We start from the raw sequence: 27,246 nt of genomic DNA, 5'->3' as shown, positions 1-27,246 counted from the left end.
TTTCATCTGTTTATAGCATTTCAGCACTAGTGCCCATTTCCCAGAAAGGTAGTTTTTCACCACCTATTTAAACACATGATGCAAAAGCATACAGTGCTAATGATTAGAGCTGTATAGCCTTCCTTTAAGCCAGAGAAGATACCGGCATAATTTAGATGACAGCCCCACCTACAGAGGGAAAAGTGTCCATCTCACATTCAGACAGTATCCTTATCATCATTCAACATTACATGGAGGGAACTATTACAGTAGAGCTATGCAAACTATTTGGCTGAAAACTGAATGGAATGATTCAGACTCACTTCAATCAGGTCTGAATTGGATCATATCAGTCCACATCAGGTCAGGTGTAAATCAGATTGGTCCAAAGCCATTTGGACCCATTCAGTCATCAAGAAAGAAAAGGACAGGCAGACAATGTATCATCAAAGGTTTGCAAAAGGAGAAGTCGAGATGGGGAGAACATTGAAAAAACCCGGCTTTTGCCCATTAAGGATTCTAGTTGCCATTCTGGGGCAACTGTCTCAAAAGCAATTCCCAATCAGTGCCTGATGGAGGAGGGAGTGGTGCCAAAGAGTATTCTCTTGCTTGTTCTTGGTTAGCAAGAACAACATGATGAGTTTTGTTGAATCTTAGTGGCAATGTTGTGATCAATGTAGCTCCCTTTTTCCTTTCTTCATCCTCCCAGTACTTACCTTTTTGTTTTGTATGAGTGGCAGCATGTTGGGCTGAGGAATATTTTGGTAATAGTTTTATTAGCTAGTAGCAATTCTCTTACCTACTGCCTCAAGACAAACAAGATTCAAAGTTTGCCTCAATTCTATCCCATGCTGCTGTAATTACAAATCAATTTATGGTGGCCCTTTTATAGAGTTTACTTTGCAAGGTTTATTCAGAGGTTTGTCATAGGCTTCCTTTGAGGTTGGGAGTGCATGACTCACTCAAGGCCACCCAATGGGTTTCTGCAGCTGAATAGGGATTGGCTCCTGGTCTCCTGGACTTCTAGCCCAACACTCAACCCATTATACTATCATGGCGCTAGGTTTTAAAAGTAGTGGGGGGGGGGAACCAAAACCAAACTCCCTGAGACCCTATTTGTCATGGTTATTCCCCTTCTAGTCACTATTTTTCCTCTAAACTTCATGCACCTATTGGCGGGGGCAGAGATACCCTACATAAAAATTATGGCAGTTTGTGTTTCCCAGCACAAATCAACATCTGGCATATAAATTCGGATTTCCGAATTTTGATTCAGAGTTAGGTCTGAACAGGTCCAAACAGAATAAGGACTGACTCCAAATTAATTAACTTGGCCCCAAACTGAATCAGAGAGCATTTCAACAGTCCTGTTTTATAGCATAGGAAGCCCGATAGTATATGTTTGTGTGTCTGGGGTGTTTCACTTTGAAATGTTAACAGATAAGCAAATCAACATACTATCAAACTTTGAGCCAAACTGTTAGAGCTAAGGAGTTCTGGTGTGCTTATCAGGTGACACAGAGATCATGAAGCAGCCACACGCTCTGAGATTTAATACAGATTGTTAAAAGATGATAAAATAACACACACATGCACTCAACACTCAACCATACACACACGTACCCGGTTGGACCCACAGCCTGAGCTACAAGGAGAAAGCATAAAAATATAGGCATTTATAGCACCAGAATGTGAAGAAAGGTCAGGGCTAAGGGAGGAATGTGAAATAGCACCAAAGGTGAGGGATTGGGTTCAGGCCTCTGTCCTGTATATACTCTTAAGGGATTTGGGCAGCAGGAAGCCCATGAGACATACAGATTCTTGGATAACTGGAAACCAACCTGCACCATATCAGCTTCTCTCTACAGAGGGACAGAAATGTCCATAGCACTAGCAACATCTTATAGGCACCTGCCAAGGGCAACAGGATCCAAGGACCAAAACTCAGAATCCTTTACTCTCTCTGTCCATCATGGATGGAATGACAGAAAAAGATGATCAAGGGCTGGCATAAATACTGCAGATTCACAGCTGGAATGTCTGGCAGGACAAAGAGAGACAGGAGTGGTCTCAGTCTCCTCCTAGCTCCTCTGGCTTTGTGTCATTCACCTGCATAGCACCTGGAACCGGAGTAGGAATAGACAACAGTGAATAGCAGTCACATGAGGATGCAGATTCCAAATAGAGCATCCTGGAGATCCGATGGGTAGGAATAACACTGACATATACCCCTGTTCCTTTGAAGATCTTAAGAGGATCTACCTACCTAGATTAATTTGTAAAAGAGTAATACCATTCTCATGCCAAGATAAACCTTGCTCAGTTGAACTGAATTCAATGGATTGTCCGTGGCTCAGTCTTCAATCAGAATCCCATTCCTTTGTGGTTTTCCACTGGCTTGGAAGCTACTGCAGTCCTCCTCCACTACTTCCATCCAATCCCTGTGCCCATGTCCATTTGTGGGTGGTTGTGTCAATAGAGTGATCCAGAATTCCCGTTTCTCAAGTGACTTCTTGATGCCCCTGTGCCTTTTGGAGGGATGAAGAGAAAGGGCAGTAGGAAGGGGGAGGTCAGCAGTGTGTGGCAAGTTCTCCATTACCCTCATCCCTGCAGGTGCCGGGCAGTCAGTCCAGTGCTTCACTAAGAGGGTGTAATAGCACCAATTGTTGGGGCTGCACAAAATGAGGGCCCTGGCTCAGTCTGGGCTCTGCGCTGCTCTCTAAGAGTCACAACCCCAAGGGGACCTTGGCCGCATAAATAGGAAGCTGTCATCTGATTAAATACAACGGCAGGTCTTTGCAGGGCCGGCTCCTCTCCTGCTCCCCACTCCTCAGGTGCTGGGAAAGGGGGGCTATGAGCCCCCTCTCTCTCTTTCAGGAGTGGTCCCACAGTCTCGAGGGAGCTGTTCAACTCTGGAGGGATCAGCCACCAAAGCAGACAGGCCCAAGCTCAAAGCCAAACTTCTGGTTGTTGTCCCCAAAATCCTGAATGGCCACGTCAACCAATGGGAGCTGCTCCACATGGGGTGTCACAACTTGCAGGATTGTCCGTTCCTGACCCTTGCGCACCTGGAGGATGGAGTGCAGATAGAGAAGACAACATCGGAAACAATATCAAATTGAAGTACCAGGGTAAAAAGATTATGGAAAGACCTCCATGGTTATCATAGTGACTTCTTTGGGGGTGATCACTGTAGCTGTTAAAGGATCACAGGTTGGGTTGCCAGGTGAAAAACAGAACAGAGCTCCTGCATCATTAATAGTTGTGTAGAAGAGGGGCTTGGTTCTTTCTCTTTCTTTCCTTCCTTCCTTCCTTAATTCATATCCTGCCATTGTCTTTGCATGGGACCCAAGACATCTGCTTGGCACACAAACATAAGCTGCTGAAATTCCCCCTGCTACACAACCATTAAAGATACAGGAGCCCTGTTCCTTACTTCATTTGGCTACCTTAACCCTAACATTGTTTTGTGGTGGCTTAATTCTCTTAAAGTATGAAAGCCAGTCAGATTATCTCAAGAGGGCAAGAGTAGCTGAGCAATCATAAAAATCAATGAGCGCAACAAATGGTGGACCAAGCAGATAATGGTCTCCAACACAGAGGCAAAGATAACAAGGGATTTGAAATGATGTCAGTTTTGTTTTCATCAATTTCTCAGAATGCCATCACCAGTATTCTCAGCTTGTCTGTGTTTTGTATGGGGCTTCCAGATCCCTCCCACAAATTCACACATGGAAATTCATGCATATTTTGGGATATGCTTTTTCTTAATTCCCCATGATTTGCATGCATTCTTCCCAGTGACCAGAGTGGGCTTGTCCAACTTCTTCAAATATATGCATTTTTAGACATCATTTCAAACAGAAAAGAAAGCAATGCTTGTGACCTTCTCCCAATGATGGGAAAACAAAACAAAACAAAAAATACACACAAATGCTTCTGTTAATAGTCTTGTAGAGGAGAAATTGGATCAATTTGCAAGCAATCTCCTGACTAATGTGAATTTCTTTTCCATCCCCAGGGCTGACTCATTTGGAATGGCAGGAAAGAAGGGTGGTTAAAGAGGCCTCCTTTGCTCACTGAGATGCATAGGGTATAAAATAAGGAAGGGGAGATGTGTAGAAAAGAAATGTAAGAAGCACTGGTCCCCTCTTGCTCTCCAGTACACAAAAATCTGAAGACAGCCCCAAAAGTAACCAGAAAGCTGTTATGTCCAACTCCTTATATTGTCAGGATTTTGTCCCTTCCCCCAGTGCCTCACAAACAAGCCACCTCAACAACAAAGCAGGGCAAGGAAGAGTTACTGTTTGCACTACAACTCCTACAATCCACTAGTAAGCATGGATGTTAGCAATGCTGGCTGAGGGATACTTGAAATTGGAGTTCAAAACAGTTTTTTCTTTAGCTATGCCAACCAGATGGGACAACTGACAAGCCACAAGGCATAGATTAAATAATACTGCAGATGGCATCATAGTGGATGTATGCTTTTGCCAATCCTTTTCTCACATCATGGCCATCAGAGGAGGAGATTCCAGGAAAAAAACAGATTCCAGCATGGAAGGAAATAATCTCTGTTACTTTTGTTAACTCCATGCTAACAGGGTTCATATTGTGGGAAGTGCTGGGCTTGGCAGGTTGAAGAGGGTGAAGTACTGTATCATAGAACAGTGAGGTTTGAACTCAGAATTTGATAAGAGGCATCCAAGTAATGTGGGCAACTGGGATGCACTGGGGAAAAATTTCTGGTCCCATGCCTCCTGTTTAGTGGGCTACACTAGCATATTTTTGGACAAAAAATGTGAGCTGGAAGTGAGTGGAAGTCCAGTTCCAATTTGTAGTTTTGGATGTTTGGGACTAGTTTCTGGTAGTTTAAGTAAGTTATAGGTTGGCAGAGGGAGGGGCAGAGTCACAATGCCACTCCATGTGCTGTTTTGGGTGATTTTTCTGCTCAATTTGTTTTTAAGGGAGGGGACTGGGTTGCACTTTATCTACCCCCAATATAATAGTGAAGGTTAATGTCCTGACCCCTATAGGTAATAAATGGCATTACCTACAAAGAAACTGTGTTGGTTGGGGCTAGGAAGTTGTAGCCTGACAACATTTGGAGGACCATGTTCCTTACACAGACTTTAAAGGTTTGGAAAGGAACCAAATGACATCCAGCTCCTAGCATTCTTTTCTCAGACAGGGATGTTTTTGAAGGGTAAGTATCAAAGATGGAGAGCAGGTCAACTGGCATGCCTTCAAAAGATCCAAGCCAAGAAATATCTGGAGAGGGGGAATGACAAGTGTGGAATTCAGAAGTCTCCTTGTCCTCACAAGTAAGCTCACTTGTCTTTGTCTTCACTTGTCCTTGTCCTTCACTTGTTAATGTGTAAGTGCACCGAAACTGACCTACTGAGAAATAATGGTGTTGCCACAGGGGAACCCTGAGGTTTGTAGACGTACCTCCCTCTCAGATCTAAATAACCCTGCAGATCATGAGTGAGTTTGCACAGTAGCCATGGAATGCTGAGGCTGAACTGGACAGGAGCAATGGAAGGCTGGGGAAGGCAGGGTAGGGACATGGAATAGCTTTCAGGAAGAAAATTAGGTTGACTGGTTTGAACCCTGAGCAGAAGTATTTCTACTGAAGGAATATTCTCTCTCCCCCCTCTCTCTTTGTGTGTGTGTGTGCGCGTGCGCGTGCACCAGGAAATGTGTTTCTAGAGCATAGGGAAACCCAGATAAGTCAAGAATCCTGGACTCATTGAAATCTTTGCAGTTCATGACTTATTCTATGCAAAATTCTCATGTATTTTCTCCTCCCTTGCCCCAGAAAACTGCATATTTTGCACAGGTAACAGCATTTCCTGTGCCAAACCCACATGTGAATTCTGCATAGAATAAGTCTGTAAATTGACTTTCATGAATACACAACTTTCAAAGATTTTTTTTTTTGCAGTGTGAAGAAAATTGCTAAAATTACTCATTGCTTCTCTTGAGAATGAAATTAACAAAAATAAAATAAAATTCCTGAATAGATGCATTTTATTCAATTTCTAGGTAACTATAAACATCTATGAGTCTGGTTGTTGTTGTTATTAAAAGCATTAACTGTCCCAAATTAGTTCTCTGGTATGAAAAGGTTGTTGTTGTATGTTGTATGCCTACAATTCACTTCCAACCTATGATGACCCTATCATGTCTAGTTTCTAGGGCTGAGAGTGTGTAACTTGCCCAAGGTCACCCAGGGGAGCTCCATGGCTGATCAGGGAATCAAACCCTGATCTCCAGAGTTCTAGTCCAACACTCAAAATGAAAAGGAGAAATAAAATAACTGAAAGAAAGGAAGATGTTTTATGAGTATGTGGAACATTCAGTCTTTTGGTATGAGAGGGATACATCCTATTCAAATGCCCATCCAGCCTATTAATTACTTAATTAAACAAGCTTCCACTTGCACTATATCACCAGTCAGAATCCCAATCCTCTTCTTTCTAGTTTGTTTCCAGGGCCAAGAATTCTAAGCACAAACTGGCCTCCACTTTAAAATCCCAGTTTGGATGCTGGAGATCTTATAGATGAAAAATTACTAGAGGGATCATGGACCAATAGGGGGAGAAATATGAGGGAAAGCCAACTAGGATGATTAGAAAGGGCTCCCAGCCCATTTAAGTATGGCCTTTACCTACATTTGGTGGCTAGCTTGCAAATAAATTGTTCCATTTCAAGGCTCAAGGCTAAGGAAGGGCGAGAGCTTAGTTTCAATTGAGGTTTGATACACATTTATCAAAAATCACTCTTTAATATCTGAAATGAAAATAATTTGAATGTGGGAGACACCAAACATGTTAGATTAATAATCCATTGAGCCATCAGCATTAGACACAGTGTAAGATGCTGGACTCTTAAAAAATCTGAGATGGTATCCTTGGTATACAACAATGACACATGCTGAATAAGGGCTGCCACTTCTTTTTCCTTAGCAGCTCCTCATCTTTAAGAGTTACATAGCATATAGGCACAACATGGTCTTTTCCCTGATGGGAAATAGCTGTATCTATTGAACTAGACCAGTTAAAATGCAGGGAGAATTTCATTTCATTTCTTTAACAAATGGTTAAAGTGTTTTTCATATTCAAAATGGAAAGAACTTGAGGTTTAAAAAATTAAAATGGGACAGAGTGGTGCAAAACTGACAGACTTTCTCATGCTTGCTCAGGACTAGCAGTGAAGCATCACTTCTAAGTCTTAGAATGATATTGGGTTATCAGGAGATACACAGGTAGTTTTAAGAGATATAAAGGGAGAGAAAGGAAGCATGGAGAAAATAATGTGGAGGTAATGTAGTGGAAGGCCAATGTCTCACCTGGCAGCCATCATACAAGGCACGAATGGGGGCTTCTGTGCTGTTGTGCATCAGCTCCACACCATTGAAGGCAAGAAATCGCAAGGCCCGAGCATGACTGCTGGTGTCAGTCTCATACCAGGCAGCTGCATTCTGGCAGAGGAGGGTAAAGTTCTGGTGGGAAATGGCACTGAGCAGGCGCAGAAATGTAAGCTGGGTCACCTGCATGGGGTTGCCATCTGCATCCACATAGGAGAACTGGGAATGCAGAAGAGGAGAAAATGGCAGCATGAGTGAGCAGAATGGTAGAAAGACAGTTTTCTCTATGGTTATTCACCTTTTTACAAACACACACAGGAGGTGTCCATTTGGACCATGATTATGATCATGGGATAAAGAGGTTGGGGTAGGAAAGAAACATTGCTGTATGCTGCTTCTCACTACAGCTGTTTGCAGGAGTAAATAGCAGTGCCAACACAGGAGGCTTACCTTCTTGCCCCTCTTAAATGTGCTATACCAGCTTCCTGGTTGTTCCTTGCTCCAGGCGGCAAGTCGTACCTGGAAACACAGATTGTATATTAGCTGTTCATTTGAGGGTCCTAAATTCAGGCTGAACCTGTTTTCAGTGCCAGAGCAGTCCTTTCCAAGTACCCAGTCATCCATATTATACTGAGTACACCCAGTATAAGTGGGTGAGTGAGGAATCCATTCTGAGTTTCAGAAATCTGAATCTAAGGTGCTGAATCTATTTTGGGACACGGATTGGCACCCTGGACATCTTCTTCAGATTCTAAAGTGGATTCACTTTCACACTGACATGGAAGCCACTACCCATCAGGTTCTTCCCAGTTACTGAGCAGAGCTACTTACAGCTTCAAATTTCTTGTCAGGGAATACACAGGTTTCCCCACCAGCTGTGAAATTGCAGAAAACTCTGAAGGCATCTCGGCTGCATCCTTGATTAGGATCAATCCAGTATTCACCTGAGAAAAGGTTTGAGAAATGAGTGTCACTATATAAATGGCTGTGGTTCTCATGAGGAAGGAGTAGGGGAAAGTATTATTCTCACAATATTGTTGGACTATACCTCCCATTTGACCTAGACAACACAGTCAAAAATGAGGGATGATGATCTGCAAGCCAACATCTTTCTCAGAGTGTGTAAATGCAATCTGTTGTGCAGCCAATCATTCCACAAGCAGACACACACACACACACACACACACACACACACACACACACAGAACCTTCTCTTGTATGTCTAACTTGGGAGCTAAGTTTGCAGTTGGTGAACTCAAAATGTGGGCAAAGTGCAGCCCATGGACCATGTACACTCTCTGGGACTTTTGTGGCCCTGAAGTCCATCTGCTGTACCCATAACCTTTTTTAAAAAAATTTGCTATTTGGGGCATTTTTCTCCTTAAGTCATGCAGAAAGCACCTCAGTGCATGAAACATGCAAAAATCCTCCCACACGCACCTTAGAATTTTGCACTACTCCCCCCAAAAAACGTCTTCCTCTGCAGTCCAATCAAAATGGTGACAAGAAATGAAGCAATGTCACTTTCTGTTGCCATTTACAAAGGGATAACAGAAGAAACTGAGGTATTTGGACTTGCTGTCAGGGAAGGGGAGCTGAGGGAGATCAGGGACAGTGAAATTGTCCCATTGCCCCTGCCTTAGTGCCTGTTGAACAATCTGTTGCCCATCTGTATGATTCAGTGTGCCTATGCAGGTATACAGTATGCTAAAAGTGTAGAGAAGATTGTGGCTTGTATTTCTCTCTCAGTCTCACCATCTGTGAGGTGAGGATGGCAAAACTGGAGCTCCTTGCAGACACGGGCAGGGTTCTCTTGGGTGCCTAGGGGACATCGCATTTGTTCCACCTCATCGCGTAAGGAACTTAGAACTGCCAGAACCTCTGCCAGTCCATCTGCATCAGGGTCTGAATTCCCTGCCACCGGGGCATCTCCTTGCTCCCTGAGCTCCCAGTCACGACGGCTCTTGCGACCACTTTCCATTGGCACTGGATCCTGCAGCTCAGCAGGGCGGCCCTAGGAGTCAGGGGGAAAAAGAACAGAGAAATGGGTAGCATGGAGTAGAAGGAAAGGCATGGCAAAAGGAAATGGGTTATAGTGGTCCAATGGTCCTGCTTATCAATTTCTCTTCCATCACTCACTGGTGGCCCTGGAGGTCCTGGGGGTCCTAGATCACCTTTTGGTCCAATAGGTCCCTGCAGGAAAACAGAACAGAACTATAAACCAAAGGCACAACCCCTTCCAAGTAAATGATGTAAGCAATGCCTGGCGAAAACATCATAGGCCAAATCATAGTGAAGCACATGGAAGCCTTATTCTGCACTACCTCATCACTTCCAAGACACTTCAGATTTTCAGATGCTTCAGATTCCAGGATAGATTTTCTTTAGATGGTAGTCTTAAAATTAGATTGTGATTTTTGTATTGCCTGGTGAGCTGATATTTACTGCATGTATGAACTCTCTTGTACATAACAACCTTCCCTGTGTAGAAGGAAGAAGATGCCAGGGAGAATGCTAGGGTAAAATTCTTTTTTCCAACAATTCCTTTTCTAAATCATGTTGGAACTCATGCCACTTTCTAGATGATGCTGGACTGTAACGGACAACATTTCTCACTACTGGCTATGCCAACTAGGGCTGCTGGGACATGTTGACCTAGAACATCTGGAAGGCAATGAGATTCCTTTCCTTGATTTAGATGGAGGAACTTGATTGGTTCAGCTGTTGGGGTCTCTAATGCAGGTGCAGTCAGTCATACAATCCAAGCAGATATCTACCACTTCACTGAATTAGCTTTTAGAACAAAGGTGGGTAACTTCTTTTCAGCAGGTCCCTATACTGGCCACACCCTGAACACTCTGTCATTTTGCTACTTAATTTCAGCAACACAGATGCCCTTCAACAAGTTAACAAGAAGCATGAGTCTAGTTTATAAGACCAGCACCCTGGGGAGCATGAGGGAAGCAATAATTGTGTTGTTAACAAGATGTGCATACCACACCCACTTGGATTTAAAAGCAAATTATGTGTCTTCCCCCACCCCACCCCCACCCTGTGCTGCTGAACTTCAAAATTAACAGTATGGTGATAGCACAAAGCAACTTGGCATTTCCCTTTAAAACAAGGTATGCAGGGAGCAAACATATTATTCACAGGAGGATTCCAGGAGTATAAGACACGTCTTTGTCATTAACGCCTGTGAAATCCAGCAGTTTTGGCATGATTGCAGGTGCATAGGGCCCCACACAAAAACAGACAGCATGGCATCTGGTCCACCTCTGTTTCAGAATCTGAGCAATGGAGCTGAGCAACATTTCCCTTATTCCTTTCCTTTCCTTTTCGCTTTGCTGCATAACTAGTAGAAACAGACTAAGTTTAAGCATTAGTCAACTTTTGTGAATTTGGTACATTTGTTATCATTATAGGCTATAAAGTAATTTCTTTTTGACTCAGAATCAGAGTTCCTTGGGCATATAATTGAGAAATTATCAATGCTAAGCACAGACAGAAGTCTAGGCCCAAGACCACCCATAACACAATTCTCAACCATAGTGCAACCACTGGAGCTACTTACCGGTGCACCCTTGTTGCCTTTTTGTCCCAGTTGTCCCTACAGAAATACAAAAGAAATGTACAATCATGATTAACAAAAAGTGATTGGTGGAGTCTTTATATATAAGAAGATAGGTGCAGTGGCATGAAAATGGGTCAAGGGATCAGGGAGGAAGAATGTACAGAGATGGCCACGTGGTGATGGAAAGTGGAAATGCTGTGAAAGAAAATACATCCATATGTCTGGAATGGGTTGTATAAACAGTGGGGAACGAGAAAGGAGAAGCCCATGGGTCCTATGAACAAAGGATAAACCTATAGGTATCTGCAAAGAGGAAGATAAGGAGGGTATGAAAAGTGGAAGATAAAGGATGGATTGTAGCTGGGAAGAGTACACCTTTCATGTCCAACTAGTGGACATCTCTAGTTTTAGAATCCATGGTGAAATAGGTCCAATACTTACCGAGAGCCCAGGAGAGCCAGGTGGTCCTAAGGGGCCGAGGGGTCCAACAACTCCCTGTTAAGGAGAAAACAGTGTTGTGGGCATTGGAGATTACTGGTGAAGTCCTTGTCCCAGCCAGACTGCAAAAGGTCCCTGTGGAGGCCAGATATCTTAGATCTCTAACACTAGATCTTTCAAGATCATCTCACACTGGGACTCGCAGATGCCCCTGATTGACACCAAATTATGTTATCACCACAGGGTTACACGGGAGTCTTCTCCTGTCGTATGACAAATAGTGTGAGGTGTCTTTTACCTCAGAACTATTTCTCTGACCCTTGGTCCTCCCACTGACTTAAGACTATTATTAAATGTTTTTATTATTTTTGGTAGGCCACTCCTTTCTGAACAAAAATAAAATAACTTTTATTTACATAAATAACTTATGATATTATCTCTTTTGGTAGTTGATTCTCAAAGCTTATGCTTACATAATGTGTTACTTCACTCCTTACAAATTGACTTTGTTTCAGTTCACTCAAGGACTTCAGTTATTCTTCAACTGTGTTTTAGTTCTTTCCACACATCTTCCACTAAAGCTTATTCAATAGAAGTATAAATCCTATGACTCTTTAGCTTTATTCGTAAATCATAATTCTACAAAATAATGTGGATCTGAGCCTTCCCTTCACTGGCTCTCCACTGCTCAAAGAAATTATCAATTTGAACTGATTTCACAGGACTTCTTCTGTCCTTCTGAAATCCCTCCTCCCTAGATGGGAATCTGGATCCCCCTCAAGGCTAAACCCTGAGTTCCAACTGCACTCTTGCCAGTTCTAAGACACACTCCTGTCTCCTCCTCCTTTTTATAGCCGCTCATCAGCCAGGACCCCACTTTTTCCCATCCTTACTCCGATCGGCTGTCCAGAGCATACCAAGCTGCCAGTGCTTTTCTGTAGTCCCCCACCACATTTTTGCTCCCCATTCCCTCCCGCTGAGCTCCCTTCTACTCACGGGGTCGCCCTTAGGGCCTGGTGTTCCCTGGTTCCCTGGCAGCCCCTGGTCACCTTTCTCACCCATCTCACCTGGGGGACCGATCAACCCAATGAGTCCTGCATGACCCTAGAAGACAATAGGAGATGCATAGGAAATGAGCAGAGGGGAGGAAAAGATGATTGACATAGCTGAAGAGTCAGAGGTAGAGGAAAAACCAGGAAAACAAAGGTATAAATATCTGTGATCTATACTTTCCTCCTTATCCAAAAAGGAAAAGAGCCCTCCCTTCATCCACCATCTTGAGGTAGAGTGAGGCAGACTAGCACCAACAGGCCTGCCTGGAAGAAGACAAGCCCTCCCTCCAGTCCATCTGCCTTGGTCCAGGCCTCAGAGGGAAAGAATAACTGCTGGACCTGATTCCCCCCACCACCACCACCACCACCATTCCCTTCTCCTTTTGTGTCGTGTCTTTTAGATTGTAAGCCTGAGGGCTGGGAACCGTTTATTTTCCCCTCAGTTGTAAACTGCTTGGATTCCCAGTGATTGGGCAGTATATAAATAAATCCTATTATTATTATTATTATTATTATTATTATTATTATTATTATTATTAAATTTTATTTCCTGCCAAAGTGGCAGAAATGGGCACTTATGCTTCTGTCACAAATATTTTGGTGAGTTAACCTTTCAAAGTCATTACACATTCAGTGTGTGTGTGTGTGTGTGTGTGTCTGTCTGTCTGTGCCTACTTATGGTTTTCTTAGGCAAGGAATAAGAGGTGATTTTGCCAGTTTCTTCCTACAGCACCTGGTATTTGTTGGTGGTCTCCCATCCAAGATCAGATGGGATCTGACACATTTAGGGTATTTAGGCCTGTAGAAGGTTTTAAAAAATGATCTCTCAATAATCTATCATTCCTATATAAAATTATATAGCTCTGGAGGAAAGAAAGATAAACGTTATCCCTGTTTAAAAAACAGAAGATGACTTTTCTGTGGCCAAACACAATGTTTTGTACTTGGAATCTGAAACTATGGCCTCACTAACATTACAGAATTATAGTGATATTATTTAATTATCATGGTTCGATTCCATCCTGGGCTTTGTAGTTTGGTCAGAGACACTGGAACATCCTGGCTGAGAAATCTAAATGCCCCTTCCTAAACTGCAAGTCCCAGGTTTCCACAGGATGGAGCCATGACAGCTAAAGTGGAACTACAGTGCTCTAACTGTATAGTGTGAATGATCCCCTTACCTCCATGAGTTCTATTATTTAGAGTCCATATTTACTGGATGACACTTATACTCAATACCCAATCATGCTGGCCCTTTTCAGCTGTTGTAGTCAGGAGCTCAGATTTCCAGAACAGTACAAGGCTGGCATAGTTATGTGTGAATTAATAGTATATAGACATCACCCTAAAGCAGGTCTGAACAACTAGGCAACCTTCAATCCTAACACATGCTGCCACTACCATGACCCTCACCAGCACAAACAACACACATATATGTTAACTTCCCAGAGTTTAGGGGTAAGAAACATCCATGGTCTGAACATGGCCAAGAGAAAGGAATTGAGGAAGTTGCCCTCCAAAATACCCAGTAGATTAAAGTTTTCCCACCCCTGCCTTGTTTAGGGCAGATGGATGAATATAGGGAGTTTATCAATTCCCCTCTGGGCTGCTGCACCAGCTTAATTCAGCTATATGGTTATGCAAGACCCCACCTATGACAAAGATCAAATTCAAAAAGATAAGCAAGGATTTAACTGGAATACTGCTACTAGTGCAAATGTACAAACGAACATTCTGGAAAAGGAGTCTAAAAATGGGATTTTGACATTCACATCTGGGTTTCAACTTTCACTGGACAGTAGACACCTGACTTAACTCACCTTTTCGCCCTTGTAGCCAGGATCACCCTTGAGACCTGGGAGTCCTGTTGGACCCTAAGAAGAGGAAAAGAGATTCATTTATAAGTCCTTTGGACTTTGGGTTACAACCAGGCTATGATTGTGTTCTGCAGAGGTAATTGGATTTATTAACCTATAGCCTAGGGCTGGTGAATTTATGGCTTTCAAGATGTTGTTGGAATGCAACTACCATCAGTCCTAAATAGTGAAGGATGAGAGGAATTGCAGGCAAACAATATCTGGAAAGCTGCATGATTCCTGCCGCTGATATAAAAGCAATTAAAAGCCCCCCCCCCCCCCGGTGGGAATCCAAAGATATAGCTGTGTTAGTCTGGAAAATTAGTATGCAAAGGTATCGTACAGCAACTTTGAGACTAACTGAAAGATATAAGTGGGTAGTATAATTTTTCATAGACTTGCATCTGAGGAAATAGGCTCAAGTCTATAACAGCACATGCTACCAACTTCTATTTTTCAATTTGTATCAAAGGCACTGCAAGATCCCTTTGCATCCCAAAGGAGAAGGGACTCCAGGAAGGGCTGATTCACACATGCATGTCCATGGACATTGCTTAAGGTTAAACTTGCTTGATGACTGTCTTTGAGATGCAGTTTTTGATGTGGCTATTTCACATGTGCAAACCATCACCTTGAGACTGCCATTCACTGGGTGAATTCTGCCTGAATCAGCCCTGTGTTCTGGGTAAAGAGCTGTTCAGTGAATCTGAATGAGCATCTGCTTCTCTCCATTACGTTCTGGACACACCTGGGTGCACAATGATCATACTCTGAAAACACTACTCAGGAAACGTATGGCAGTGCTGAGCTGCTCTCTCTCCCCTTAGTTCCACAAAGTTGCGCACACACAACATTGCTCCTCCTTTATTAAATGAATCTCCATGGAAGGCCTGTCTGATGTCATGATGGGGGGAGAGGGTTGAGGAAAGACAGAAGTCATATAGAATAAAATGTTTCACTGGCAAGAAGCTGTTGTTCTTGCTTGTCCTAAATAAGAGCCTGGGAGACTTTCTTTCCTGTCACTCACCATTGGGCCTGGGGGGCCCGCCTGACCAGGTGCTCCCAGGAGACCTTGTTCACCCTATGGGAGAAAAGAAATGGTAAGCTATAGACAATAGAGACAATTTTGATGGGGTGAAAGACTGACACACAAATCCTTGACACAAACTTGGGGGTGGGGGCTTGCAGAGAGAAGGATTACAGAAAGCACTAAGGCAGAAAAGGTGTAATTAACACCACTGGGGATGAATCAATCTGTTTCCAGTCCATGTCATTTCTATATGTGTTCACCCATGAGCAATGTTATAGTGGGGGCATGTTTCAGTACTGAAGTCTTAGGTGGCTTTCATAGCAGTGGGGTTGTGAATCTGCTAGTGTCAGATTGAACTTTTAAGGAGCTATCCAAGGAGCTGAACTGATTTTAAAGCCTAGAATTTAGCACTTTGGACAGCTCATCTAACATAACTACAGCATGCCTGCACTATACATGGCTTTCAGCTTATGCTGAAAGCCGCGTGACAAAACATGAAATGGTGCATGAGCCCATGGCATACGCACCACACCATGCCACATGCACAAGCTCCATTGTTTTCAATGGGGCTTTAACATAAGCGGAATTTGCCTTACACAGGGGGGGAGGGGTCCAGAATGGATCCCCTGCATAAGGCAAGGGCACATTGCAAAGTGGTTTAAAATTCATAGGGGTTCCATGCCCCAGGGAGAAGGCACTCACGGCTAGAGACAGGAATTTTTGATTAGGAGGGGTGGTCATCTGCCACCTCCACCCATCCTAGGCTACCTGTTTTCTCTGAGCTTAGCTGCAGTTATCAACATTAGTTGAGGGAGAAATAGATTTCCTCACCAAATATATATATATATATATATATATATATATATATATATATATTTCTTCCCAATGCTGTGAAAAGAAACCCCTCAAACACTTTATTTGATTATGTGCTGTTAGCTGGAAAATATCCATCTCTTCCCCTTTCTCATGCAGCCTCAGGTTTCTCCTTCCAAATTCTAACATGCTAACCAGCTCACTACATTCAATCAGTTTGCTGTTCAGCTGATCCAAATAATCTGAGTATTGTCCTATGTCCTGCATTTATTTAAAAAAAAACACACACACGCGCAAAAGATGCTCTGAAAATATGTTTTTAAGTATTTATTTCAGCTTAAAAACATGTTTTCCCTTCAAAAATGCGCATTTTTAGATTAAAGCATTATGATATATTTTTCGAGCTAAGAACTGTGTTGGAACATTTAGGAACTGTAAAAGCTGTTCAATAACTAGATCCCCATTAGCACTTTTGTCCTGGTGTTGCAGGTCAGTTCCAATTTTATTCAGAATTTGCAAAAAATTGAATTCCTGAAGCACAGGAATGCTTTAGTCTAAAGAAATTGTGTGTGGGGGGGGGGGGGGGGGAACCATACATATGCATGCAAGGGGAACTCCACTATGCACAGCTGGATTTTCTTGGCTGTTTAACTGCTTCAGTTCCCCCAGCTGACAGCATTTAAACACAATGTAGCCTCCTCTTTTTTGTTCATCAGCAGCTCAGTTCAGTTACAGCCATATTTTTGGAAGGTATTTAATACTAAACTTGTTGTTGTTACCTGTCATCAAGTCAGCTTCAATTTATGTTGACCCAATGAATAACAGAACTCCAAGTCACCCTGTTATCAACAGCCCTGCTTAGGTCTTGCAAATGCAGAGCCATGGATTCCTTGATTGAGTCTATCCACTCTCTTTCTTTTTCCTCTACTGCTTTCTACCTTACTGAGCATTATTGTTTTTTCTACTGAACCATGTCTCCTCATTTTGGCTAGAATTCACCAAGGCAGTGACAAATGCATAACCACCAAAGTTAAGTAGTTATATAGTGTCTCCCGGCCTGGCCACTCTGCCATCCACACATACCATGCAACAGCTGATGCAGGTGACAGGAGTATGTTCCCCTATTGATTCGGAAACATCTGACTGATGTTCCCATTCCCTCCTGTTAGTGATCTCTGGTTTGACAACCAGAAGTAAGGTCCCTCTCACAATTAACCCCCCCCCACCCACACACACACACACTGGAAATCACTAACACAAGGAGAGTGGGGTGGATGAGAAAATCAGTCAATTGCTTCCCAATTGACAGAGGAACAGACCACTGTTGGCTTCAGTGGCTGCTGTCTGGTGAGTGGGGATTAGGGAACTTTTACAATCCATACATACACACACACACACACTCCCTAAACTAGTGAATACATAAGGATTATGTATTCAAGGATTTTTAGGCTGCATCAATAGAAGTATAGTGTCTAGATCAAGGGAATTAATAGTGCCACTATATTCTGCTCTGGTCAGGCCCCACCTGGAATATTGTGTTCAGTTCTGGGCACCACAATTCAAAAAGGACATTAAGAAACTGGAGCGTGTCCAAAGGAGGGCGAGTAAAATGGTGAAAGGTCTGGAAACCTTGCCCTATGAGGAATGACTCAGGGAGCTAGGGATGTTTAGCCTGGAGAAAAGAAGGTTAAGAGGTGATATGATAGCCCTGTTCAAATATTTAAAGGGATGTCATATTGAGGAGGGAGCAAGCTTGTTTTCTGCTGCTCCAGAGACTAGGACCTGAAGCAATGGATGCAAACTGCAGGAAAAGAGATTCCATCTCAACATTAGGAGGAACTTCCTGACAGTAAGGGCTGTTCGACAGTGGAACAAACTCCCTCGGAGTGTAGTGGAGTCTTCTTCCTTGGAGGTCTTCAAGCAGAGGCTGGATGGCCATCTGTCGGGGATGCTTTGATTGTGATTTCCTGCATGGCAGGGGGTTGGACTGGATGGCCCTTGTGCTCTCTTCCAACTCTATGATTCTATGAATGTAAACCAGGTAGAAATGTGTAACTCTAGGTTATGCATTTGTAACTGCCTTGGAGAATTCTGGCCCACATGTCCAAAATACAACAGTCAGTTTAGTCGGCTTCTAGGGAGAGTTCAGACTTGATTTAATCTAATATCCATTTATTTATCTTTTGGTGAGTCCATGATATCCAGCACCACATTTCAAATGAGTTATTTACCTGACAGCTTTCTTCACAGTTAATTTTTCTCAACCATATACAGCACACCAGTGCCATATGCAGGCTTGCCGTATGTGGACTCAAGGTCACACAGAGGGCAAGCTTCAGCACTTATAATGGCGAGTGCGCTTATGGTGCACACACAGCACAGCACGCAGGAGCACAACACCATAGAAAACAATGGGACTTGAGGTCCCACATTCTTCCCCTTATGCTGGTGGTTGGGGATCCAAAACAGAACCCCAAAGTTTACAAAGGGCACATTGTATAGAAATCATAAATCTGATGGCATAGACAATCCCAACTTTGCTATTCAATAATATGTCTTTACACTTGAAGATCTTGCCTATTTCCTTCAATATTGACTATCTTGTTATACACTTGTCCGTCCATATTTGCTAGGGTTAGGAGCACAAGACCCCCATGAATCTGGAAAAACTGCAAATAAAAAATCACCTTGTTTTTACCTGAGAGGACACCTCTCTAGGAGTCTCTGGGTCCTCCAGTGCAACTCTGTAGTCAACATCCAACAGACACTGACCACAGAACTGCACAGGAGGAGCCACAAAGGCCTACTAGAATATTCTCTCTAGGAATTTCTAGGTCTTTCAGTGCATCTTTTAGTTAAAGGTGACCAAAGAGTTGCACTGGAGGACCAAGATATTCCTAAAGAGAAAACATATTAATCAAATCCGTGAATAATGAAATCCGCAAATATAAAAGTTGCAAATGAGTGTATTTGCTTCCTAAGACAAAAATTTTCCAAGTACCCAGATTCATGCTAGAACCTCTCTATGAATTTTCTCTTTTGCCTAAGTTCTTATTGTGTCAAGAAGCAACTTTCTAATTTTTCCAAAACCTGTTGCTTCTCTGAATCTCTCTTAAATGGAAACAATGAAGAATAGCTGCCTCTGCTTTCTGCAATGAAAGTTCAAACATATGAACAACAGCTTGGGAAAGTTACATTTCATGGTATAGGTCCCAGAATCCTACTCAGAACTGTAGTCCAAGAAAGGAACTTTTTCACACTTTGCTCACATGAAGAATGTTAATCCTTTCAGCAGGGACGTAGCTAGGATTTTAGGAAGGGGGGGGGGTCCAGACTAAGTGCCACCATTATAATGGGGCTTGAGTGCGGCAGCGCAGCAGCACACACCATTCATTTTTCTTATGGGAGGGGGGGGGCCGGGCCCCCCAGACCCCCCCCCCCGGCTATGTCCCTGCTTTCAGCCTTGAAGGGTCCTAGTATGTCTATTTCTCTCCCATAAAAAATAATGTCATCCAAAGAGGCAGCCTACCATCCTTCATCCCTCCTTTAGCAGCCATCTATGAATAAGCAAAGTGAAGGCACTCACTACTGGACCAGGAATTCCACGTAGACCTTCTGAGCCAGGGCGGCCTGGAGCTCCTTGTGGGCCCACAGGACCCATCTTCCCTGGAGGTCCTTCTGTGCCAGACTCTCCCTGAAAACAAAAAGACAGGGGTATGAAATACACACACATATAAAAAATGGAATAGAAGTACAAAAAAGCCAATACTGTCTGATTCAGGTTTCCATTAAATGTGAAATCCTGCAAAAACAGAAACAGATAGCTTGGAAGGATATAAGCTTAGAGGCCATTCACACTACACTATGACAACACTTTAATGCCACTTTAACTGCCCTAGCTGGCTCCTGTGAAATCCTGGGACATGGAGTTTGGTCAAAGACACCAGAGGAATTCCCAGGCTGAGAATTCCAAAAGCCTCTCACTCAATTGGAAACACCAGAATTCCAGGGGATTTTACCACAGAAATTAAAGTGGAATAAAAATGTTATAAGGGGTATAGTGTGAAAGGGCCCTTAAAACTTTTTAGGCTCATATAGTGAAGGACAGTCCTTGAAAAATTCTGGGCCCAAGCTGTACAGAGTTTATGTGATGCATACCTCTATTCCTCTTCACAGTCCTTTCTTGGGGGCACACTGACATTGCAAAATTATAACACTATGGTTCCACTTTTAACTTCCATGACAATATCCTACAGATTGCTGGGTATCTAGTTTGGTGTGGCAGCAGAGGAACTATCTAGCAGAGACTGTCTGCCAATAATAATATTTGGGCAAGCCCAACTCCCGGTGCAGTCTGGATAAAAGTCACCCAGCTACAGCCAAAAATAATATACACAGCAGAGTATAAAAACAAACAAAGAGAAAAAAAAACAGCTGTTGGTATTGGCAGTGCACTGAGCACTTTTCATAATTAAAAGAAACAATTACAGACAGTTGATTCATCCAAAGTTCCTGGAGGCTTTTATCTTGGGTTATAATACACACACAATATATAATACTCTGTGTGTGTGTGTGTGTGTGTGTGTGTGTGTGTGTACACACATCTCTCTGACTTATAATCAACTTCAAAGTCTGTTTCACAGCTCCAAACCTAGTCCACACAGACACAGAGAGAGCAATCAAACACACACAGTTGCTTCAATCATAACACTCAACCAACTGAACTGTCAACAGTCAACTGTTAATCAAAATATTTTTTCTGTTGTTTAAAGACATATTACACCAAAAGAGACTTGCAAACACCATCTCAGAACTACCATTCCCAGGTTTTCATGGGATGGAGCCATGGTGTTTCAAGTGGAATAATAGGGCTATAGTTGTAGCATGTGAAAGGTCCCTTAGCCTGAGTAACCCTGCTTCCTCAGTTGAGTGACAGAATCACTGGAGCTTGGATGGGTTATGTTTTTGGTTACAGGTCCCAGAATCCTCCAGCTAGCATAAAAATTGGCCATGTGGGGGGGGGGGGTGGAATGTCATGGTTCCAGAGTAACTTTTTCAGGCTCTGGATCTTATCCATCTCAGGATGTTTTATTCCACTGAGGGACAGCACTGATACCGGGGAAAGTGGAGAAACAGGGGAAGAGAAAATGAGTGGTTGATTCAGCAGACATGGATAAGAGTTTTTAGCACTTCATTACTAGGCCTCAGAGAAGAGCAATTTGTTCTCTTTACCTTGGCTCCTTTCTCACCCTGTCGACCTTCACGACCAGCTGGTCCAAGAGGTCCCTGGAACACAAAGAGAGAAACTGCTGCATAAACTATAACATACTTTGATTAAGATCTTGTGCTTTAATCTTTCTGCCCTTCTTCTAGAGAAAGTCTGTAGCCCTAATCACTCTCACAATCCTGTTAACTAAATAAATATGACTTTGTTCTGGCCATAAAGCCTTACAAAAAACCCAAACATGTCATCAATTAAAACAAAAGACAAAGAACAGGGTAAATTAGACACCATGTAAATCTTTACAGAAATGTACAAGCAGCCCCAGGGAATAGATGCCGTAATATTGTCGAAACAAACTCAACAATAAAAGATCTTTAAGTTCTGCCAAAAGTACACAAATTGGCACATGACACTAAATATTGTCCACAATATAAGCAAGGACATGGGAATCTAGTATAATTTGGTAAGCTTTGGCCAAAGTGAGAGTAATCACTACTTTCTGAGTGAACTTGCTGGCTCCATAAGCAGCCAGGAACTTAGCTTGACCAGGAAAACTCTAGTCTTTTCATAGTTTTGGGAGAACTCTTTCTTTTCCACAAGGGCATGGGGCAACAGAATAGGGTAACAAGTACAGATGAACATACAATGTCAAGGTAAACTTTCTTATAGTATTAGATGGTTTTTGCTTTGGTTACAAGCATGGGAAGAATATTTAACAAATGTATCAACTGAATGGTGTTTTGGTGTCTTTTACCAATACCAGAAGACAGAAAAGATATCAGCAAAGATCAGGGATCTTAACCAGTCCAGCTCCATGGGAAAGAGATCTGAAACTGTGCATGTAACAGCCAGCCCACTGAGAGTAGAACTGCCAATTTCCATGAGTGCAAGACATTATGAAGATTTTGCCCAGTTATCTTTCTTTTTTCATTTTGCTCCTCTCAGAATAGCAAAAGTAGCTTATGTAGATCCATGTAAGTCAGCTCTGCAATTGCAAAAGCATGTACAACTGATCCAGGCATCTTTATTGGATCTGAAGTATTGAGTTGCAACTGCCCATGATTCTGCAGACTTTCTTGAAGAGATAGATATAGGAGGTAAAGAAATAGTTTGTAGCTCACTGTACTCCATGCTCACTGTCCTCATGTGAGAAAGGCAATGAGGAAGTAAATCAGGTTGCATTCAGTTGGCTGAATTCTGACCTTGGGATTCAGCCAATGTTTAAAGTGCCAGATGGGTTTACCCTGCTTTCCTTACACATAAAAGATGAAGGAGAAGTAAAACTGATGCATTAGGCAGAATTAATGCAGTTTGACACCACTTTAACTGCCATGCCTCAACGCTATGGAATTCTGGGATTTGTACCTTTGTGAGATATTTAGCCTTCTCTGTCAGAGAGCTCTGGTACCACAAAAATCTACAAGTCCCAAGATTCCATAGGAAAGAACCATAACAGTTAAAGCAGGGTCAAACTGCATTAATTCTGCAGTCAGCAGCAGCCTATGTGAGTTCTTGCTTCCTGTTTTGGGGAGTTTTTGCTTTCCAAATGGAGCAACACCAGCCTAGTGAAAAATGAAGGAGTGTTCCACTAGCTGGTCCTTTGCTAGGTAGCCAGATTTAAAGCACCCAGATTTTTCCAGACTGGGGTAAACAAGAATCCAGTGAAGGTGGCTCATGGCTGAAGTATCAGCAAGTGATTCAGCTGGTTTGTGGAGGATCTGGAGATCCAACTTCCTTCCCATGCCTGCAAATTCCCATCCAGATCGATGCAATGCAATGTAACAGAGTAGATGGAAGTTACAACATTTGGCCTTTGGGACAGAAGGCAAAACTTACCCTCTTCCCTGGTGATCCAGGAGGACCTGGCTCCCCTGAAGCTCCAGGAGATCCCTGAAAAGAATGTTGTATAATGAGATTACCGATAACCACACCATTTGGGAGGGGGGACACTTGGAGTGGCTTACACAGAACATCTATTGCTCCACTAATGCCACAATCCTCTCCATGTCTACTAATGAGCAGACTCCACTAAGTTCGGTGGAATTTATTTCTAGGTATATTCAATTGCCACTGTATATAAATGGTGAGCTGGAAAGCTTGTATTCTCTGCAGATGTGGTCACATTATAATACTCCTTAGAACCAGTGCACATGTGGAGGCTAGTGATATCAATCCACACAGTGATTGTGATAAATAGGGTACCAATCATTACTTGGGAGTGATATCTCTAGCCTTCCCATGTGCACTGGTTCTAAGGAGTATTATAATGTGGTCACATCTGCAGAGAGCCCAAGCTTTCTAGCTCACAATGGTTTTATTTGTTTATTTAATTTACTAGTTTTCAGTATCTGTAGTTCTCCTACACAACAAGCACATCTGTTTTATACTACTTTCATTGTCATAATTCCTCCTTCCCCTACTCAAATCTTGGAGAATCCAGTTTAATGAAGCACTGAGAATTCAGTTAACATTCCCCACATTCTCCTACAAACAACTACAAAGAAAGTTATGATAAGAAATCCAGTTTAAATATTTAGTATAGTACAAGGATCTGTCTACGCACCCACATCCAGCCAGCCATTTCAAAAACACTACAATATATTTAGAGGATGGGAGAATGTATAGTTCCCCCACCACCACCACCAATATAGAGCTGTTATACTCACAGGAAGTCCAGGATCCCCCATGTCACCCTTCTCACCAGGAGCTCCATCAAGGCCCTGAACAAAAAAGAGAAGGTAGAAACAATCTCACACCAGAATCAGTTGCACCCAGGAAACCTGCTCTTTTTAAGCTAAAATGTTTAAAAGACCACAGGTGGGACTTGCAACAAAATATTGTCATGTGCAGGTTGTCCTGCTCAGGGTTCCAGTCAGTTAGTTAGTCATCATCTTCCAGCATATTCTCTGTTTACTTACGTACCATTTAACTTCATCAGTCAGATTGTATTATGAGACCAGTGACGAAACATGTGAAATTCTCTTTGGAGTTTTTGGTGAGAGCGGGTTCTTTGTTTTGTTTTTTTCCTCCTCTACATTTTTGTACTTCTGTAACTCTTTTTGCATCCTAAAAAGGTTAAATTCCTTCTTCTAAGGCTGCATTACTAGCAGTAAGAATCTTAAGCTAAACCTGGCTGATATTTTTGATCTCACTCTTGCATTCAACATACCCAACACTGAAATGCAGTTCCCAAGAACATTGACTTCAACACTCAAGTTGAGAGATGTAAAGAACAACATGCTATTTGTGAACTAGAAGCTGGTATGGTTTGGAGAGATGAACCTGGATACAAAAATGTCCACTCAGCCACAAAGATCACTGGGCGACCCTGGGCCAGACATACATTCTCTCTCACTCCATCTCTCACCCAGAGTTATAAAGGATTTCAGGACATTGTTTTGTGGTAAGGCAATGGGCATCCAGGCCCTTGGGTTTTCTGTACTGTAATTTAGAACTTGCCCTGAAAGTTAGGATCTGAGCACTTTGAAATCAAACTATCCACTCAATGCTAGAAACAGAGATGGCCCAGCTTCCAGGACTTCCTCTGGCTTCATATGCTACTAAAACAGTATTCCTTCTCCAAAGCCAAAAGAAGACTTCAATGGTGTAGCAGCACTGATACTCACAGGAGGGCCAGGATCTCCAGATGGGCCTGGGTCACCAGGGAATCCGATTGGGCCCTAGGATAGAGAGATACAAGCACTGAGTACTACCACAAAGTCTAAGGTACAACCCTCCCATAAAAGCAGCAGAGCCCAGGCCAAATGATTTCACCTCTACCCCAACTGGGAATGCAAGCAGACTGAGAGAGTAGGTCTGTCTGACTGCTCTATCGATTTCAAAGATATCTGGAATGCACCATTTTGTTTGAGGACCAAGAATGGATGAACATTCATATCTTAGGTTGTCCTGGCATCCAAAAAGGAGGACTTGAAAACAGCCTTTGGGTCCTTTCTACTGTTATTTTCCTATGACATGTTTATGAGTTTCTTTGAAACCACCACTTTGTTCTCAGTAAAGTCAGAGTGTGTTTTTTGCCAATTGTACCAGGGCTTTGGAATCTCCTCTAAAGATCCATGATGTGAATTGGTGTTCCATGAACCCTCATAGTGTAGTGGTCTGAGTGTTGGACTATGACTCTGGAGACCAGGGTTTGAATTCCTGTTTTGTCATGGAAACCCACTTGGTGACCGTGGGTGACATTTCTCAGCCTTGATAGGAGGCAAAAGCAAACCCCCTCTGAATAAATCTTGCCAAGAAAACTCTGTGATAGGTTTGCTGTAGATCTGCCATAAGTTGGAAATTACTTGAAGGAACACAACAACAACAAGGGCCTGGGAGTCCCTTTCCTGTTGATTTTTGAGAGCTCCGCTGATAAAATCTTTCATACAAAGAAGGCTTCCCAATCTGGCACACTCAAGAGGTGACATTACAAGTCATACCAACCCATCCCCCCAACAGCACAGTCATGTTGGTGGGGTGGGGTGCAAGTTACAGCCCAACACATGGAGCTGGCAAGGTGGTGATGGTGTGGAGTGAAGAAGAATGAATTAAGAGGGAATATGACAGTTCCCTTGAGAACCAGTGTGATGTAGTGGTTTGAGTGTTGTACTATGATTCTGGAGAGCAGGGTTCGAATCTCTGCTCAACCATGGAAACCCCCTGAGTGACCATGGGCAAGTCATACTGTCCTTGCCTCAGAGAAAGGCAAAAGCAACCACACCAAACAAATCTTGCAGACAAAACCCCCAATAAGATCGTTGTAGGTTCACCATGACCCAGAAATGACTTGAAGGCACACATCAATTACAGGGTAGTCTTTGCTACTTATAAATCCAAATCCAAAAGCCAATAACTTACGAGGTTCCCTTTGGCTCCATCTTCTCCTGGAGGGCCTTTTTTGCCAGGGGACCCAGCAGCTCCTGATTGGCCAGAATCTCCTTTTTCACCCATGTCACCCTTCACACCCTGGGGATGGCAAAACACAGAGATGGCAGTCAGATGATGGGCTCAGTTTTTGCAAAACCAACTTTTCTATGATGTCTCACTTAAATACCATAGCCACACCTCTGCTCTAAGTGAATTCATGCATGTGGCTTGCAGCTTTCAGAACAGACCAAAAGTAAAGGCCAGCTTGACTTGGGGGCTGGTGGCAGCTGGTATTTTTCTTGTTAGTGGAGTAGTAAATCCACTGCAAGTTTTAGGTAGGTAGGTAGGTAGGTAGGTAGGTAGGTAGGTAGGAAAGAAGGAAGGAAGTATCTAAGATGCTGAACTCTAGCTTCAAAAGAGGTTTAGTACCTTGGATAGCTCATTTAAATTCATGCTAAATCCCAGCAGAGGCGTCACTAGGCTTGGTTTCAGCTGGTGTGGTAACTCATGGGGCCACCACCCCATTGACCTCCTCCTATACCACACCATAAATAATCCTTAGTAATGGTTTTTGTACTAATGTTACTCATAAATCATAATTAACATATATCACTCTATGTAGTAGCAATAGCTGTGACATAAAAATCTGGCAAAATTAAAATTATACCTTTAAATTACAATATCATATGCACACCCTAAATGTAATTACATGTACATAATTTCATGTGGTTAAAGTGAAAATTTAGCAAAATGTGATGTGATTTTTTTAAGAATATGTAAAATGATTTTAAATTATTTTTAATTAAAAATTAAATTTAAAATATTATTTATTTATTTATAAAATGAAGCCTCTCCTTTCCTCTCCCACTGAGCCTCAGAATTTTAAAGGGATGTAGATGAATGTCACAGCTGATTTCTGCCAAAAGCCAGATGTTTGGGAGCAGCGGTATCACCTTCCCTTTGGGTGTCATCTGCTGTGGCCTGCACCTTCCGTATATCCTCTAATGATGCCCCTGAACCCTAAAATGGATTCACCACC

General features: G+C 42.7%; 1 protein-coding gene across 4 annotated transcripts in view; it reads right to left on the bottom strand.

Annotated features, from left to right (window-relative positions):
* Positions 1–481: 481 nt before the first annotated feature.
* COL5A3 (collagen type V alpha 3 chain) overlaps positions 482–27,246 on the bottom strand; it is a 154,730-nt gene continuing 127,965 nt past the window's right edge. For 3 of the 4 annotated variants that reach the window (XM_042452743.1, XM_042452744.1, XM_042452745.1), the window contains 17 exons: positions 26,199–26,306; positions 24,965–25,018; positions 24,005–24,058; positions 23,175–23,228; positions 21,347–21,400; positions 19,701–19,808; positions 15,299–15,352; positions 14,236–14,289; positions 12,360–12,467; positions 11,367–11,420; positions 10,926–10,961; positions 9,491–9,544; positions 9,107–9,365; positions 8,183–8,295; positions 7,802–7,870; positions 7,334–7,570; positions 482–3,047 (listed from right to left, as the gene is read on the bottom strand). In XM_042452743.1, coding sequence (XP_042308677.1) covers positions 2,901–3,047; positions 7,334–7,570; positions 7,802–7,870; positions 8,183–8,295; positions 9,107–9,365; positions 9,491–9,544; positions 10,926–10,961; positions 11,367–11,420; positions 12,360–12,467; positions 14,236–14,289; positions 15,299–15,352; positions 19,701–19,808; positions 21,347–21,400; positions 23,175–23,228; positions 24,005–24,058; positions 24,965–25,018; positions 26,199–26,306 — 1,617 coding nt within the window. In that variant the 3' untranslated portion in view covers positions 482–2,900. The remainder of the gene's footprint in view (positions 3,048–7,333; positions 7,571–7,801; positions 7,871–8,182; positions 8,296–9,106; positions 9,366–9,490; positions 9,545–10,925; positions 10,962–11,366; positions 11,421–12,359; positions 12,468–14,235; positions 14,290–15,298; positions 15,353–19,700; positions 19,809–21,346; positions 21,401–23,174; positions 23,229–24,004; positions 24,059–24,964; positions 25,019–26,198; positions 26,307–27,246) is intronic. The other variant, XR_006102242.1, reaches the window with a different exon arrangement.

This window comes from Sceloporus undulatus, chromosome 2, assembly GCF_019175285.1.
Source record: "Sceloporus undulatus isolate JIND9_A2432 ecotype Alabama chromosome 2, SceUnd_v1.1, whole genome shotgun sequence".
Lineage (NCBI taxonomy): Eukaryota > Metazoa > Chordata > Lepidosauria > Squamata > Phrynosomatidae > Sceloporus > Sceloporus undulatus.
The sequence above is the reverse complement of the archived record's forward strand: the minus strand, read 5'-3'. Positions and strand labels throughout refer to the sequence as shown.